The sequence below is a fragment of the Acipenser ruthenus genome, chromosome 5 (genome assembly GCF_902713425.1).
Source record: "Acipenser ruthenus chromosome 5, fAciRut3.2 maternal haplotype, whole genome shotgun sequence".
NCBI lineage: Eukaryota > Metazoa > Chordata > Actinopteri > Acipenseriformes > Acipenseridae > Acipenser > Acipenser ruthenus.
This window is the reverse complement of record NC_081193.1, coordinates 57,480,472-57,495,772: the sequence shown is the minus strand read 5'-3', so window position 1 is coordinate 57,495,772 and position 15,301 is coordinate 57,480,472. Positions and strand designations below refer to the sequence as shown.

Below are 15,301 nucleotides of genomic sequence, written 5' to 3'. Positions count from 1 at the left end.
CTTGTCGGTGGCTGACAACATGGCGGCCACGGATGACGAGTCGTCTCCAGTCTCGATCAGAGAACTCCTTACCAGCATTCGAGCCGAGGTGTCAGCGCTCCGGTCCGAGTTCCTTGAGGAACTCCGATCTACAGTATCTGCATTGCAAGCCACAGTTTCAACTCAAGGACAAGCTTACAGATTTGGAGCATTCCTTAACAGATGTTGGGGATCAGCTTGCGTCTGTTGAGTCATTATGTTCTTCCCTGTCCGCTTATAATACTAAAAAAAGCTGAAACTGGATGATCTTGAAAACCGCTCTGTACCAGGGCGATTGCCCTGCATGTGTGTAAATTAGTGTCGGTATCATTTGTATGGGGAAATGGGTTTATTGTGTATCGTTTTGGAGTTGATTTGTTTGATTACATTATTCTTTACAGACGGGCGCTCGATTGAGACTTGCTGCCTGCTAGCTTGGTTGAGGGGAAGTGCAGCAAGTGATTGGCTGTGCTGGACCTCAATCAGCAGGTGGGCGGGTCTTGACCGAGTGTCCGTCAGTTCAAAAACATCTGCGGGAGATGGCTCGTGGCGACTGTAACGCCATGCCAAAGGGGAGCGGCATATACTCGGGAGGAGAGGGTCTGCGCTGCAGGAACGACAGCTGCGCAGCCCTGGGACTCCAGGCGGTGCTTGTGGAGGCAATGCCCAGCCAAGGCCGTATGAAGCAGCAGGAGTCGTGGTATGAATACCGGCTTATCAGTAGGTTAGTTTAGGGGATAGTGATTCCATGTGATGTATAGCGAGGGTTACGTAGTGTAGCCGGTTCCTGGAACGCTCGCCCTCTGCGGCACCTTTTATTTGTAGTTTTTGTATTGTGTTTTATTTTGTATTTTTGTACAGCTTGCTGTATGTGTCCTCTGTGCGTTACCATGGCTGGTAACGTCACATGACCACTTTTATTTACTTTCGTTTCTGTTTTGTATTAATAAATCCTGCTCGCCTGTGCCGGCATTTCAGCTCCACCCAAAGCCTTATTCACTTATTCACGCAGCGGCAATGTTTGGTTGAAAACGAGGCTTGGTGTGCGAGCAACTGTCATGGCCGCCGCAGCTACTGATGATATCGCTTTGTGGTCGAAATCTTTAATATTTGTTTCTCAAATAAGTTGAAGAAATTGATAATTGGTCAGATAATAATGCGAGGATTCCAAAAAACATACAGCAGAAAGGGTACAGCAATTGGATTGAGTGTTATTTTCATGAAGTAGAAGGTAAATTTAGCAAGCATATTTGTGATCGGAAAGTGAATAAGCTACTAGCCTATAGATTTGTAAAATATGTGTAGATCTCGCAGTTTTAGTTAGAGAACGTTTACTTTAATTAATATTGATGTTGATATTAAGCCTTTGTATTGTTTAACGTTTATTGGTTTGGTATAAGTATGTGTTTATTGTTTTCTAAATACAGTTAAGAGGCAGGAGAATGGATGTAGCGTTAGGGCTAAGGTGTTCCGGTCAATGAAAAAGAATTAGTCACCTTACAGGGTTCAGTTAGCACCATATCCGAAAACCTATGCTTGGTTTCTCCAGGCTTAGTTCTGTTCAGTTATTAATCCCATTATTAAGATTCTGTTCAGTTGTATACTAATCCACTGTTCCATTAGCACATTCAATGTTTTGTGTGTGGAACACGTGTAAGTATAATAATAAGAAGGTAAGTAAAGACATTTTAAAAACAAGAATCAAACGTCCCTCTTTCTGTTATTCCTGTACAGTTTATTTGGAGTTAATGTAACGTTAAGGATCTTCTTTCTGACCAAGTATTGTGTAACAAGCATATTTTTTGTTAACTCACGTTACTAAACGTTTTTGTAATTTTGTTCAGTTGTGCTTAATAAAGACTCTTAGTACACTTTTTTAATACAAACTGGGCACTGCATCCCACAAGACACATTCCCTTTAGTATCCATGCATAATCTCAAGCTTCTGCATCTTACTTATCTATTGATTAGGACTGATTGGAAATGCTCAATTGGCTCCCGGACACTATAACTGAAATGTAATCAAATTTGTGACTATAATGAAGAATATGTACATTCACACAGAAATGAAAGTTGAGATTTCTCTTCAGAAAATATACATATATATATATATATATATATATATATATATATATATATATATATATATAATACGTGTACAGAATTTGGAGTTTTAGCACCTAAAAAGGGCAATGTGCACTGGGTTATTTCTTAAATCAGAACCACAAAACAGAACGCAACAGTGCAACTTCTCTCCACTGCAGTTGGAGACATCAGCGACCGGAAGCTAGCAGCTGCACTCCAAGCCTCGTTTTGAGTCTGGCGTGAATAAGGTGTATTGCTTAAACAGTGGCTACCAACACACGTGACACGAGCGAGACCCTGTCACACGCTCACGCAGGCAGAACATCAGGGTGATTGGAATACCGGAGGGAGCTGAAGGATTCAGGCCAACTACATAGCTCAGTGAAGTTGGCCCCCCTACAAACAGCACAAACATTGAGTCCTATAGCATTCGTTTGTGCTACGTTTGTGCCGTTGAAACAAACATTTGTGCTGCTATAGTTTAAGTTATTAACGATTATTGTTTTAGGGCAGTGACGTCACTCAGCCCCCCCACAATGCCGGAATTGAACCAAACTTGTCACATTCGTTTGTGCCGGTTTTTCTGCCGTTGAAACAAACGTTTTTGCTATTATTGTTTCTGAGATATTAACAATATTTTTATAGGGCAATGATGTCACTCAGCCCCCCTACAATGCCGGAATTGAACCAAACTTGTCTCTTTTGTTTGTGCCGTTGAAGCTAATGTTAGTGCAGCTGTGGTTTTTTAAGATATTCTCTTTTATTTTGTAGGGGAGTTATGTTGTTGTTTTTTTTTGTTTTTTTGTTTTTTTAAATGAGTAATCAACAACACACGAGAAATACATATGCATGTATGTGTTTGTTTGTACAGGTGTTGGTATACCACCGCAAAATAGAATAGGCTACTTGATACATTTCATAATACAGAATTATCCCAAAATGCAACAAAGCGAGCTTTGGTGTGGCGAAATGTATTCTAAAATGAATCGCTAATTTGGAAACACGTCAATGTGATATGCAGGGTTTAAGTATTTCACTACTGTATCCCATCTAGCTTACCCCTCTTTATCTGCCTTTTAGTTTGCAGTTGTGTTAAAGTCAAATCAACTATTGCTTTTGCTCTGCTGCTGCTAATAATTAACTTTATGGACAAATAATTGAAAGAACGCCACCTGATGATTTATTTAGTTGCAGGAAACCACGCAACTGTACATGCATAAAGTTTATAAAAAATGAAGTCATTGGTAATGGCTCCGATTACAACAGATAAAAAAGTCAAACCTCTGTCTCGTTGCCAAACGTTTATTTATTTTTTTATTTTTGTACTAATGTGAATGCTTATGTATATAATGCAGTTCAAGTTATGCCACTAGAGGTCAGTAGCGCCCTATATACTTACCCTGTCCTAGGATACCAGTCGGTCGAGGAAGTCCTTAGTTAGAGAACACTAATGTGTAGGTTTCAACAGAGATTGTTCTAATAAAGACACTGTGATTTAAGTTATACTCTTGCATCTTGGATCTTGGGTTATTACATATGGCGACGAGGAAATCGGACAACTTGTCTTAGGTCGTTGAAAACGGAGACAACGAAGGAGAAGAGACAAATGTAGCTGCATAGCTTCGGCCCAACCTGCTAACGTTAGCGAGAGCGCTCACAGACAACGGAACATGGCTGCCACGGTAGGAACAACCGCTCCGTTTGATAGTCAACTACAGACATGGGAGGAATATTGCGAAGTGCTGTCACATTTTTTTGAAGCAAATGAGATTGACAACGGCAATAAAAAAGGGCGATTCTCTTAAGTTCGGTGGGAAGCCAAACATATAGTCTGATGAGAAATTTGCTAAGTCCAGATAAGCCAGGGGACAAATCGTTTGATGATTTAGCTGAACTGTTGAAAATGCACTGCAACCCAAAGCCCAGCGAAATAGTTCAATGCTTTAAATTTAACTCGAGAAACAAACAGGCAAATGAGAGTGTGACTGAATATGTGGCAGTGCTACGAGAACTGGCTCAACATTGCAACTATGGAGATAGGCTAAAGGAAATGTTACGGGACAGGCTAGTCTGTGGTATAGACGATGATCGTATTCAGCGCAGGCTGTTAGCAGAAACCGAGTTAACATTTGAAAAAGCACTGAAACTTGCTCAGGCATTGGAGACAGCGAACAACGACGTTCAGGATTTACAATGGCAAAGCAAAGGAAGCAATGGTGCTAACTGGAAACATGCTAGCCAGGCTACAGTGCAAAAGCTAAAAACGTGGAGGGAACCACGATCTGGCGGGACTATGAGGGCATGTTATAGATGCGGTGGTGAGCACATGGCGAATGACTGTCGTTTTCTTAAGGAAATGTGTCACAGATGCGGAAAAAAGGGGCACATCAGGAAAGCGTGCAGGGCGAACTCACCTGTGGAGAAAACCAAACCTAGAGGGGGAGGAAAACAAAAGCAGGGAAAAGTGGAAAAAAAACATGGAGCTCATCACATTAGCGAAAATCCTGAAACAGATGCAAGTGACGGTGAAGACGTGTTCACTATGAATAACATAACAGAGACAAGCATTCCCAAGGTAGTGCCTATCACATTAGAGTTAAAAGTCAACACGTCGGATGTGCAATTTGAGGTTGACACGGGTTCCAGTGTTACAATTCAAAACTAAGGAATGGGGCAAAAGTACCTGAGCTAAAGACATGTTCCCTGCATCTCAGAACCTATACAGGCGAAAGAGTGAAAACATTGGGTGCTGCAAACAACTGTACAGTACAGAAAGACTGTTAAACAGCTGCCAGTAGTAGTAGTGTCTGGCAAAGGACCAAACCTACTGGGCCGCGGTTGGATTAAGGAGTTGGAATTAGACTGGGGCACTGTAAACCAGATAGGTAGAGACAAAACAACACTCCAGGGTGTGTTGAAGAAACATGAAAATGTATTCAAAGAGGAATTGGAGACATTGCGAGGCCCACCGGCTAAAATATATGTTGATAAAGAGGCAACACCAATGTTCTTTAAGGCAGGACCTGTGCCTTATGCTATGAAACCGAAGGTGGAGGCTGAGCTGGACCGCCTCTTGAGAGACAAAATAATTGAACCAGTGAAATTCTCTAAGTGGGCAGCTCTTTTTGCAAAGCTCTCAGAAGGGGCAAAATTCAGCAAAATGGACATGAGTCATGCCTATCAACAGGTAATATTGGATGAGGAATCAAAAAAGTATGTAACTATAAACACACACAAAGGGTTATTTACTGTAAACCGTCTTCCATTCGGGGTTTCATCCAGTCCAGCTATCTTTCAGAGAATTATGGAGGGTTTGCTGCAGGGAATTTCCCATGTAGCCATTTACCTGGACGACATCCTGGTGACGGGCAAGAATGATCAGGAGCACCTGCAGACGCTAAGCAAGGTACTTCAGAGAGTGGAGGAGGAAGGCCTACGGCTAAAGAGAAGTAAGTGTACCTTTCTGGGAGGTGAGGCTGAGTTTCTGGGTAACAAAGTGGATGCCACAGGACCACACCCACTTAAGAACAAGGTACAGGCTATCCAAAATGCACCTGCACCTACCAACATAACAGAGCTTAAGGCTTACTTAGGACTGTTGAACTATTATAACAGGTTTTTACCTAACCTGTCAACACTGCTGGCTCCACTGCACAAATTGTTGAGAAAAGACACAAAATGGCAATGGAAAAAAGAGCAGGAGGCTGCTTTTGAGAAATCCAAAAAGCTCATGCAATCCACAGATACAGTGCCTTGCGAAAGTATTCGGCCCCCTTGAACTTTGCGACCTTTTGCCACATTTCAGGCTTCAAACATAAAGATATGAAACTGTAATTTTTTGTGAAGAATCAACAACAAGTGGGACACAATCATGAAGTGGAACGAAATTTATTGGATATTTGCCCATTCCTCCTTGCAAAACAGCTCGAGCTCAGTGAGGTTGGATGGAGAGCATTTGTGAACAGCAGTTTTCAGTTCTTTCCACAGATTCTCGATTGGATTCAGGTCTGGACTTTGACTTGGCCATTCTAACACCTGGGTATGTTTATTTGTGAACCATTCCATTGTAGATTTTGCTTTATGTTTTGGATCATTGTCTTGTTGGAAGACAAATCTCCGTCCCAGTCTCAGGTCTTTTGCAGACTCCATCAGGTTTTCTTCCAGAATGGTCCTGTATTTGGCTCCATCCATCTTCCCATCAATTTTAACCATCTTCCCTGTCCCTGCTGAAGAAAAGCAGGCCCAAACCATGATGCTGCCACCACCATGTTTGACAGTGGGGATGGTGTGTTCAGGGTGATGAGCTGTGTTGCTTTTACGCCAAACATAACGTTTTGCATTGTTGCCAAAAAGTTCGATTTTGGTTTCATCTGACCAGAGCACCTTCTTCCACATGTTTGGTGTGTCTCCCAGGTGGCTTGTGGCAAACTGTAAACGACACTTTTTATGGATATCTTTAAGAAATGGCTTTCTTCTTGCCACTCTTCCATAAAGGCCAGATTTGTGCAGTATACGACTGATTGTTGTCCTATGGACAGAGTCTCCCACCTCAGCTGTAGATCTCTGCAGTTCATCCAGAGTGATCATGGGCCTCTTGGCTGCATCTCTGATCAGTCTTCTCCTTGTATGAGCTGAAAGTTTAGAGGGATGGCCAGGTCTTGGTAGATTTGCAGTAGTCTGATACTCCTTCCATTTCAATATTATCGCTTGCACAGTGCTCCTTGGGATGTTTAAAGCTTGGGAAATCTTTTTGTATCCAAATCCGGCTTTAAACTTCTCCACAACAGTATCTCGGACCTGCCTGGTGTGTTCCTTGTTCTTCATGATGCTCTCTGCGCTTTAAACGGACCTCTGAGACTATCACAGTGCAGGTGCATTTATACGGAGACTTGATTACACACAGGTGGATTCTATTTATCATCATTAGTCATTTAGGTCAACATTGGATCATTCAGAGATCCTCACTGAACTTCTGGAGAGAGTTTGCTGCACTGAAAGTAAAGGGGCTGAATAATTTTGCACGCCCAATTTTTCAGTTTTTTATTTGTTAAAAAAGTTTGAAATATCCAATAAATTTCGTTCCACTTCATGATTGTGTCCCACTTGTTGTTGATTCTTCACAAAAAATTACAGTTTCATATCTTTATGTTTGAAGCCTGAAATGTGGCAAAAGGTCGCAAAGTTCAAGGGGGCCGAATACTTTCGCAAGGCACTGTATACTTGTGCATTACGACAGTGAGAAAGAGCTGATTCTGTCCTGTGACGCCTCCCCCTACGGGGTAGGTGCAGTACTTTCACACCTCATGCCGGATGGGTGGGAGAGACCTATAGGTTTTATGTCAAGAACACTCACATCAGCTGAACGAAACTACTCTCAGCTTGATAAAGAGGTACTGGCTGTGATTTTCGGGGTGCAACAGTTTCACAAGTATCTCTATGGTAGAAAGTTCACCATATGCACAGATCATAAACCGCTTCTTTCACTCTTCAAAGAAATGAAGGCTGTTCCACAGATGGTGTCACCGAGGATCCAGAGGTGGGCTGTGACACTGCGGGCGTATGAGTACGTGATAGTCTACAAGGTGGGTAAGGACCACGGCAACGCAGATGCCTTGAGTCGTGTGCCACTGCCGGACACTTCCCAATCCACAGGTCTGGAAGACAGGGTGCTGATGATGGAAGACATAGCGATGGTGACCGATTGTGTCTTGTGGGGGGCACGTGTCATCATCCCACAGCGAGGACGACAGGCTGTTTTGGAACAGCTGCATCAGTGCTATCCAGGGGTTTCGCGCATGAAGGCTCTGGCCAGAAGTTATTTCTGGTGGCCCAAACTAGATGAGGAGATAGAGACACGGGTAAAGGCATGTAGCATGTAACACCAGAAAGCACCAGCCACAGCCCTGCTACATCCCTGGGAGTGGCCAGACAAACCCTGGAAGCAATTACACATAGATTATGCAGGACCATTTATGGGACAGATGTTTTTGATACTCATAGATGCTCATTCCAAATGGATGGATGTTTATCCGGTAACTTCAGCAACATCAGCTGTTACAATTGACTGTTTGCGAAAAAGTTTTAGCAATCAGGGATTACCAGAAATGGTAGTTTCTGATAATGGCACCTGTTTTGTCAGCTCAGAGTTCAAGGAATTCATGAACAAAAATGGCATTGTCCATGTTACATCAGCCCCGTTTCATACGTCTTCCAACGGTCTCGCAGAACGAGCCGTTCAAATATTCAAGACGATGATGAAGAAAGCGGGAGAAGGAAGTATGTCAACTAAAGTGTCAAGGGTTCTATTCAGCTATAGGTTAACACCGCAAACTACCACAGGACTCTCTACAGCAGAGATGCTACTAGGGAGGAAACTTCGGTCTACGCTGGATTTAGTGCATCCCGATTTAAAGAGGAAAGTGGAACTTAAGCAGAATAAACAAAAGGAACACCACGACAAGCACACAAAGGGGAGGAGTTTTGGAGACGGAGACTCTGTGATGACAAGAAACTTCAGTCACGGTCCCAAGTGGATACCAGGAGTCATTGCAACAGTGACTGGTCCTGTATCTTTCAAGGTAATGCTGGGAGATGGCAGAATAGTACGCAGACACATAGATCAGATCCTGTCTAGACAACAGGACAACACCATTGGGTCAGAGGATATCGTGCAGGACACAACTGCAGAGGTTCTACAACCACCAGCTAGAGTAACCATGCCAGATGAACTTGTTCCAAGCAATGCGGACACTGTCTCAGAGCAGCTTGCTTTTTAAACAGAGGAACAAACTGGGAGTTCCCCAAAGGTGGGCAGGGACAATCAAAGCATGGCACAAGCTGTGCGTCGTTCCCAAAGAACTGTCAAAAAGCCTGGTTACCTGAAGGACTTTGAGTTGTAAAAATAAATAAATAAATACATTTTTAAAAAAAAGTTTGAAAATTAAATGTTTATGTACAGTTAAGGATGGACTATTGCCATAGTTCAGAGACATTTGGTGTATTAGTGTTACATTTTGTTTATAACTGTTTAAACTGTTTCCAAATTTTAGAGAAGCTGAAATCTTAAGGGGGTGAGAATGTAGTAATGTGAATGCTTATGTATATAATGCAGTTCAAGTTATGCCACTAGAGGTCAGTAGCGCCCTATACACTTACCCTCTCCGAGGATACCAGTCGGTCGAGGAAATCCTTAGTTAGAGAACACTAATGTGTAGGTTTCAACAGAGATTGTTCTAATAAAGACACTGTGATTTAAGTTATACTCTTGGATCTCGGGTTATTACAATTTTTAAATGGAATTGATATCATCATCAGGAGGAAAAGTATTTGAATAAAAACGTTTGGCACATAACTCTCAGCCACAGGCAATTGTTTTTGCCAATCTAAATACTCTTATCTTTTATATTTTCAGTTTTTATCTATTTCCTTTGCATTTTATAAACATGCCCCTTTTCAATAAATACGATTTATTTTCTTCCATATGCTTACATTCAATTAAACCTTGAAAGGGCCTAAAACATTCCTTTTTTTATTACGCACTGTTCAATAATATGCATTTTCAATTGGCATTTCATTTTCAATGTGACATGGTTCCATTAATCGGCTGCCTTTAATACTATTATAGATGTAATAAAGAAGGAATTCCCGGAACGGGCAGACGTTTAAGTCAAGCGTTTAAACACCTGTGCAAACGTGGTGCAGAGGCAGCCGAGGCAATCGACTGCACATATTGAAAGTGAATTGAACTGTCCACACTAACTAGTGAATACTAGGAGTTATAATACAATGTATTTCATAGGACCAGGAAAATTATTCTGGAAATTACTTTATGAAAAATAGTGTGGTGACGGAGATGGACATTTTGCATACGATAAGCCATGATATCCTGTGTAAAATGACCGCCCGCTGCCGCCACACTATTCTAAATAAAATAATCTATGAAAAAAAGTCCAGGGGGACCATTTTCCAGAGTGGACAATTTTTCGCGTGACGTCACAGCCCCTATACAAGAACAGAATCGTCCCACCTGTATATTTGCCTTTTTTTAAAAATGACTTACCTCTATATATCAGCTCATCGAAAATATGTAAATCAATATGTGCTGAAAAACTTCTGAATATTTTTTTTTTAATTTCTAGACTTTTACTTGATTTGTTTAAAAAAAAAAAAAAAAAGCTACATAGTAAAATCCCTAGACCCCTGAATATACTGTAATACTACTAGTGTTATAAGAGGCCTTATTGTTTTGTACATTATTATTATTATTATTATTATTATTATTATTATTATTATTATTATTATTATTATTATTATTATTAATATCATTCGTTAGTGCTAGGTCAGGTTGTTAGTGACGTGTTTCCAGAGTATACCTTTAAGAAGGGGAGTGTAAACAGCACTAGGGAAGTAATTGTACATATTGGGGTTTTTCACGGAATATCAGTGTTCATAATGTACATACATTTAAGGCAAGAGGACTGAATAATAGTAAGTAGAACTTGAAAATTGAAATGCACAAAAAAGAAAAAAAAAAGAAGCAACATTGTCTATGCATCCTCAGTGTACGCTTGTTTCAGATTAATTACACTATGAAACAGTAAGTGAATAAGAGGACACACTTTTTCTATAGTTTCCTAAAAATTGTGTTAGGATCTCGCTCTGATCGGAATAAAGCTATGCCAGTGATGAAAGAGAGACTGGACTTTCTTCCATTGCTATTCATATTTATTTTGTTAGTATTCACTTGTGTAAGCAGCGTCGCTTACCAAGTGACATTCTTATCGAAGACGTGTCAATACATATTGAAAGAAAGCAGCAATAACATTCATTTTGCAGCAGTGACCAGCACAAACAAATGACACATATTTGGTTTAAACTCGTTATTATAGGGGGACTGTGACCTCACTCGTCCTAAAAGAATCGTGAATAAATCTTGAAGGAAAACAGCAATAACATTCATTTTGCAGCAGTGACCAGCACAAACGTAACACAAACGAATGCAACAAATTTGGTTCAGTTCCGGCATTGTAGGGGTGCTGAGTGACGTCACTGCCCTAAAAAAATAATCGTTAATATCTTAAACTATAGCAGCACAAACGTTTGTTTCAACGGCACAAACATAGTTCAAACGAGTGATATTTTGACTCAACGTTTGTGCTGTTTGTAGGGGGGCCAACTTCACAGAGCTCAACTAGTTTCATGGCTATTTTTTTTTTTACAGAGGTGCTTGGGGAGGGCGTTGATAATCCACCGGTGATTGATCGAGTGTACCGTTCCTTGGCCCTGAAACCGTGGCAGGGCGATCCACCAAGGCCCATGATCATACAGCTGCATCATTATAAAATCAAAGAGCAGATCCTTTGTCTTTCCTGCAATTGAGGGCAGCTTTATTTCCAGTGGTCCCAGGTTTTTGTGTTCCCTGATCTTAGTGCTGAGCTGGCACGGCGTCGGGCTGCCTTTAATGAAGTTAAATACCAGTTGCGTGTTGCTGGAATTAAGTACGGCATGTTGCACCGTGCCCGTCTTCGGGTAAATCACCGCAAGATGCTCGGGTTACATTCAATGGAGCTGGTCGAGAGTTTGAATCACCACAAGATACTGCCACTTTTTACAATAGAGCAGGTTTTTCCCTCCTTGGACACCAGTACAAGCAGCTGAACAGGCCATCATTGACTGCACTGAGGGTATGTGACTGAATGTTTTCTGCAGTGGACAACTAAACACATCGACTTTATGATCAGCAATAGTTACCTCCCTGTTGAATATAGCCCCTGAATTATTGTATTGCACTGCTTACTGTTATATGTGATAATTACCTGTTATTCACAATGCAGCATAGAACAGAGCCTCTTTGAGTTAACATGTTGTCAATTGTACAGTATATCGTGGCCTAAGGACATCCTAAGATGAGTTAGCCATACTTGTCATGTCATGTTTTTTTTTTTTTCTCTCCCTTTTTCATGGCGCATCCATATTTTAGATATATATTGTGATGACTCAGGCTCTCAACAGGATGAATGCCACTGGAGACAAGGTGTACAGGTTTAAATGACAGCAGTTTATTGTTTTGAACAGAACTCAATACCGTCCGGAGTCCCTGTTTGGGCCAGGACCACGCCACCAAGATGACAAACTCCCCTGTCACTCACTAAATTGTAGTTCTGCCCCGTTCCTTACGCACTCCCGACCTTAACACAGGTTGGGTAACCTCAGATTCTCTCTCGCCCACCCTCTCTTCCCCCGGTTTCGTGTGTCCCAGGTATTTGTACCCCTGCTGCTCCCACATCCTTGTCCAGTCCGGCCAATCGCAGCTCTCCCTTGCATACACACACATACTTGTTTTTATTACATAGTGGGTCACATGTTTTTATTACATGTCTGGAACAGCCCTTGTAGGGACACCACTTTCCAAATAGTCAACAAGACAACCAATAAGGTGTGTTTGGGAACTGTTTGTAACCATAATTATCACTTGAGATTTTCAATTTGGCCTTAAACAACAGATTGACATTTCACCACCTTTTGGGGACAGTTTCAGGAATTCTTGACAACTGAGGACTTCTTGACACACACATCTTGGTATTGTACCTCAACCTGGGGACTAAACCTTCCATTTGGGGACATTTTGTTTTTCTTGCTTTTGTTATATATTTCATGAATAATATTAATTACCACATTCCCTAAACAGTATGAAAAGGAATAATGTGCAGTCAGACCTATAGGTACATGTGGCACAGTGGTTAATAGTGTACATGTAGCAATCTTGGTTCCCACAGGCAGGCGCATCACACGGGGCGAGGCAATCCACACACAGGCGGAGGACGGGCGCGAACCCGCGACCTCTCGCACTAAAGCATAGCGCCGATACCGCTGTACAAAAGAGCCGGCTGCGTTGCAAGGAGCATATATAGGGTTTAAGTCTTTGTGTGTGATTACGTCACCTACCAGCCCTACTGCTGTCTTCCCCCGTGCACGCTACACTCTCCTCTGCCAGCCTCAAGTCCACCCCGGACTTGCTAACCAGGCTACATACAGGTGCAGGTGATTAAAGAACAGACAGACATTTGTAATCCAGGTGAAAAGGTTTGTTTTTATTAGTTGTTTTTGTCCAGTGCCTGACGGCGAAACAAACAGGAAATAATAATGATGGTAAGTAATACAGCGGTGTGTATTACTGTGACGGAGTACACCCCGTCCCATTTGTATATATGTATGTTTTGTATTATTATTATTATTATTATTATTATTATTATTATTATTATTATTATTATTATTATTGTATTTGTATGCGGGCGGACGAATCCGTCCATCCTAATCATTATTGTATTTATGTGCGGGCGGTCGAGCACCGTCCGTCTTTTATTATTTACTGTTTGAGACCGGCGAGAGAGCCGGTCTTGTAATGTGTAGTCGTGGGGATGGGGTTAAAACCCCTTCCCTAGAACTCTCATGGTAATGTGGCTGGCGCCTTAATAAGGTAATTTATTAATAGGTAATTAAGGCTCCAGCCACGAATATAAAAGACCCACTCTCGGCTCAGAGGGGGTTGGATGTTCAGAGGTGGAACGAGAGCGAGAGAATTAAAAAAAAAAAAACATACAGGACCAGTGAATGCATTTGCCCAGCCTGACCTGCTGTATTGGCTGTTTGATTTTTGTGTTTGTGATTTAGTTTTGTTTAAATATTTATTTTGCTCTGTGAGCAGTGTTTTTGTGTTTAAACTTTTTATTTTGTTTTTGTATTTAATTAAACGGTACGCTGCGTCTTTTTGCACAGCACTACTGCCTGTATTTTCTTTCCGGTTCCTGAACCTGACATCACCACCCACACGCCACACAAAGCCATCTGTGACAATTACTTGCGTTTATAATCCCCCAAGCAGGTCCCGAAATAAGATCTGTTCTTGTATCCCCACATTAAACACAAAACACATACACAAGTCCAGTTAGTGCGTGAATTAGTGATTGTGGTGCAATACAGTTTTACAGTGATACAAGTGCAGTGCTGTTCCGGGTTTGTGCTGGCCTCTGGCGACAGCTCCGGAACGTGTTAGCCGTCTAATGAATACACTCAACAATAGACAGTACAAACAAACACTCACGATTATTTCACCAACAGTACAGGCCCTTCCAGGTCAATAACACAACCAAAACGAAGGAACATATAACATTGCTTCAACCCCTATTTATACCGTCACTCATGACCTCTTGGTAAATGATTGCAGCTGCTTTTTATGATCTGCAGCTGCCACATCATTTCCCTTCCTTTTAACCCTCGGAACGAAGTGTCAGGCCAAGTAGTCCAGGGTACTCTGTTCCCGTTACTTAGCGCCCTCACAGGTCGGGAGGGAGATTCACCACCAAGAATCATTGTCTTTCTGTCACAGTACATGATGATAATGATGTAGGTAAACAGCAAAATAATGTAGGATTTAAGAAATACTGCATTTTAATTTTGCTAGTCCATTCACTATAAAGTCTCACACAGTCCCCAACACATTATAATAAAGGAACATATTTATTAACAAATGTGAGGTAGGATGTTATATAGTTTTTACTATTAGTACAAAAGATTCCTGCATGACTCCTTAAAGTGAGTTAACATTTGGAAACAACATTATTGCCAAATAATGTGGGTTGCTGGGAGACTTCAGCTGGGAGACTTCACCACCTAACTAGGTGATTATGCCAATGACTGACATTTTTTTGCTATAAGTTTATCACTTGTATGCATTATACTCTCCATATTACCAAACAGAACATATAGGCAATTTATAAATAAAATGTATTTATAAATAAATCACCAAGTGAATCACTTGTTTTTCACTCCAGTAACTCCAAATATATTTTTCACCTTCTATATTTTCAGCCCTAAACAATCTATAAAAAATGCAATATAAAAATAAAATACAATCTGAGTTGCTTGAATAGCAGTACACTTGACAACATGGCACAACTTAAATGTGTCATAATTATAAAAGTAAATGTAGCCTACTACACCACTGATCAAAAAGCTGCTAATTAAGTCAACTAGTTATTATAGCCCTGGAACAAGAAAGCAATTTCTCCTTAAAAGAGCCTCGGTTTTAACAACCATTTTAACTTCAGAGGAATTATTTATATTTATATATGCCTGCAAGGGCATACATTGTTAATGTAACAAAAATATATGAAGTAAACTTCACTACAATACCTTGCAG

The 15,301-nt window shown here is 41.1% G+C and overlaps 1 protein-coding gene and 1 pseudogene across 1 annotated transcript; both read left to right on the top strand.

Moving 5' to 3' along the window:
• The first annotated feature begins 557 nt into the window (after positions 1-557).
• LOC131696732 (uncharacterized protein K02A2.6-like) lies at positions 558-7,465 on the top strand. The gene is made up of 3 exons (XM_059024785.1): positions 558-738; positions 5,046-5,718; positions 7,387-7,465. Exons 1-3 carry the CDS (start codon positions 558-560, stop codon positions 7,463-7,465), a joined length of 933 nt encoding a protein of 310 aa, XP_058880768.1.
• Positions 7,466-7,598: 133 nt separating this feature from the next.
• Positions 7,599-8,879, top strand: LOC117403137 (uncharacterized protein K02A2.6-like; annotated as a pseudogene).
• Positions 8,880-15,301: the final 6,422 nt, after the last annotated feature.

Bases quoted from the DNA above. Each gene is read 5' to 3' on its own strand.
- LOC131696732 (XM_059024785.1), top strand. From the start codon at position 558: ATGGCTCGTGGCGACTGTAACGCCATGCCAAAGGGGAGCGGCATATAC. The intron at 739-5,045 runs GTAGGTTAGTTT...ATGTATTCAAAG, and splicing joins GTATGAATACCGGCTTATCA to AGGAATTGGAGACATTGCGA. The intron at 5,719-7,386 runs GTTTTTACCTAA...CCTACGGGGTAG, and splicing joins CTGTTGAACTATTATAACAG to GTGCAGTACTTTCACACCTC.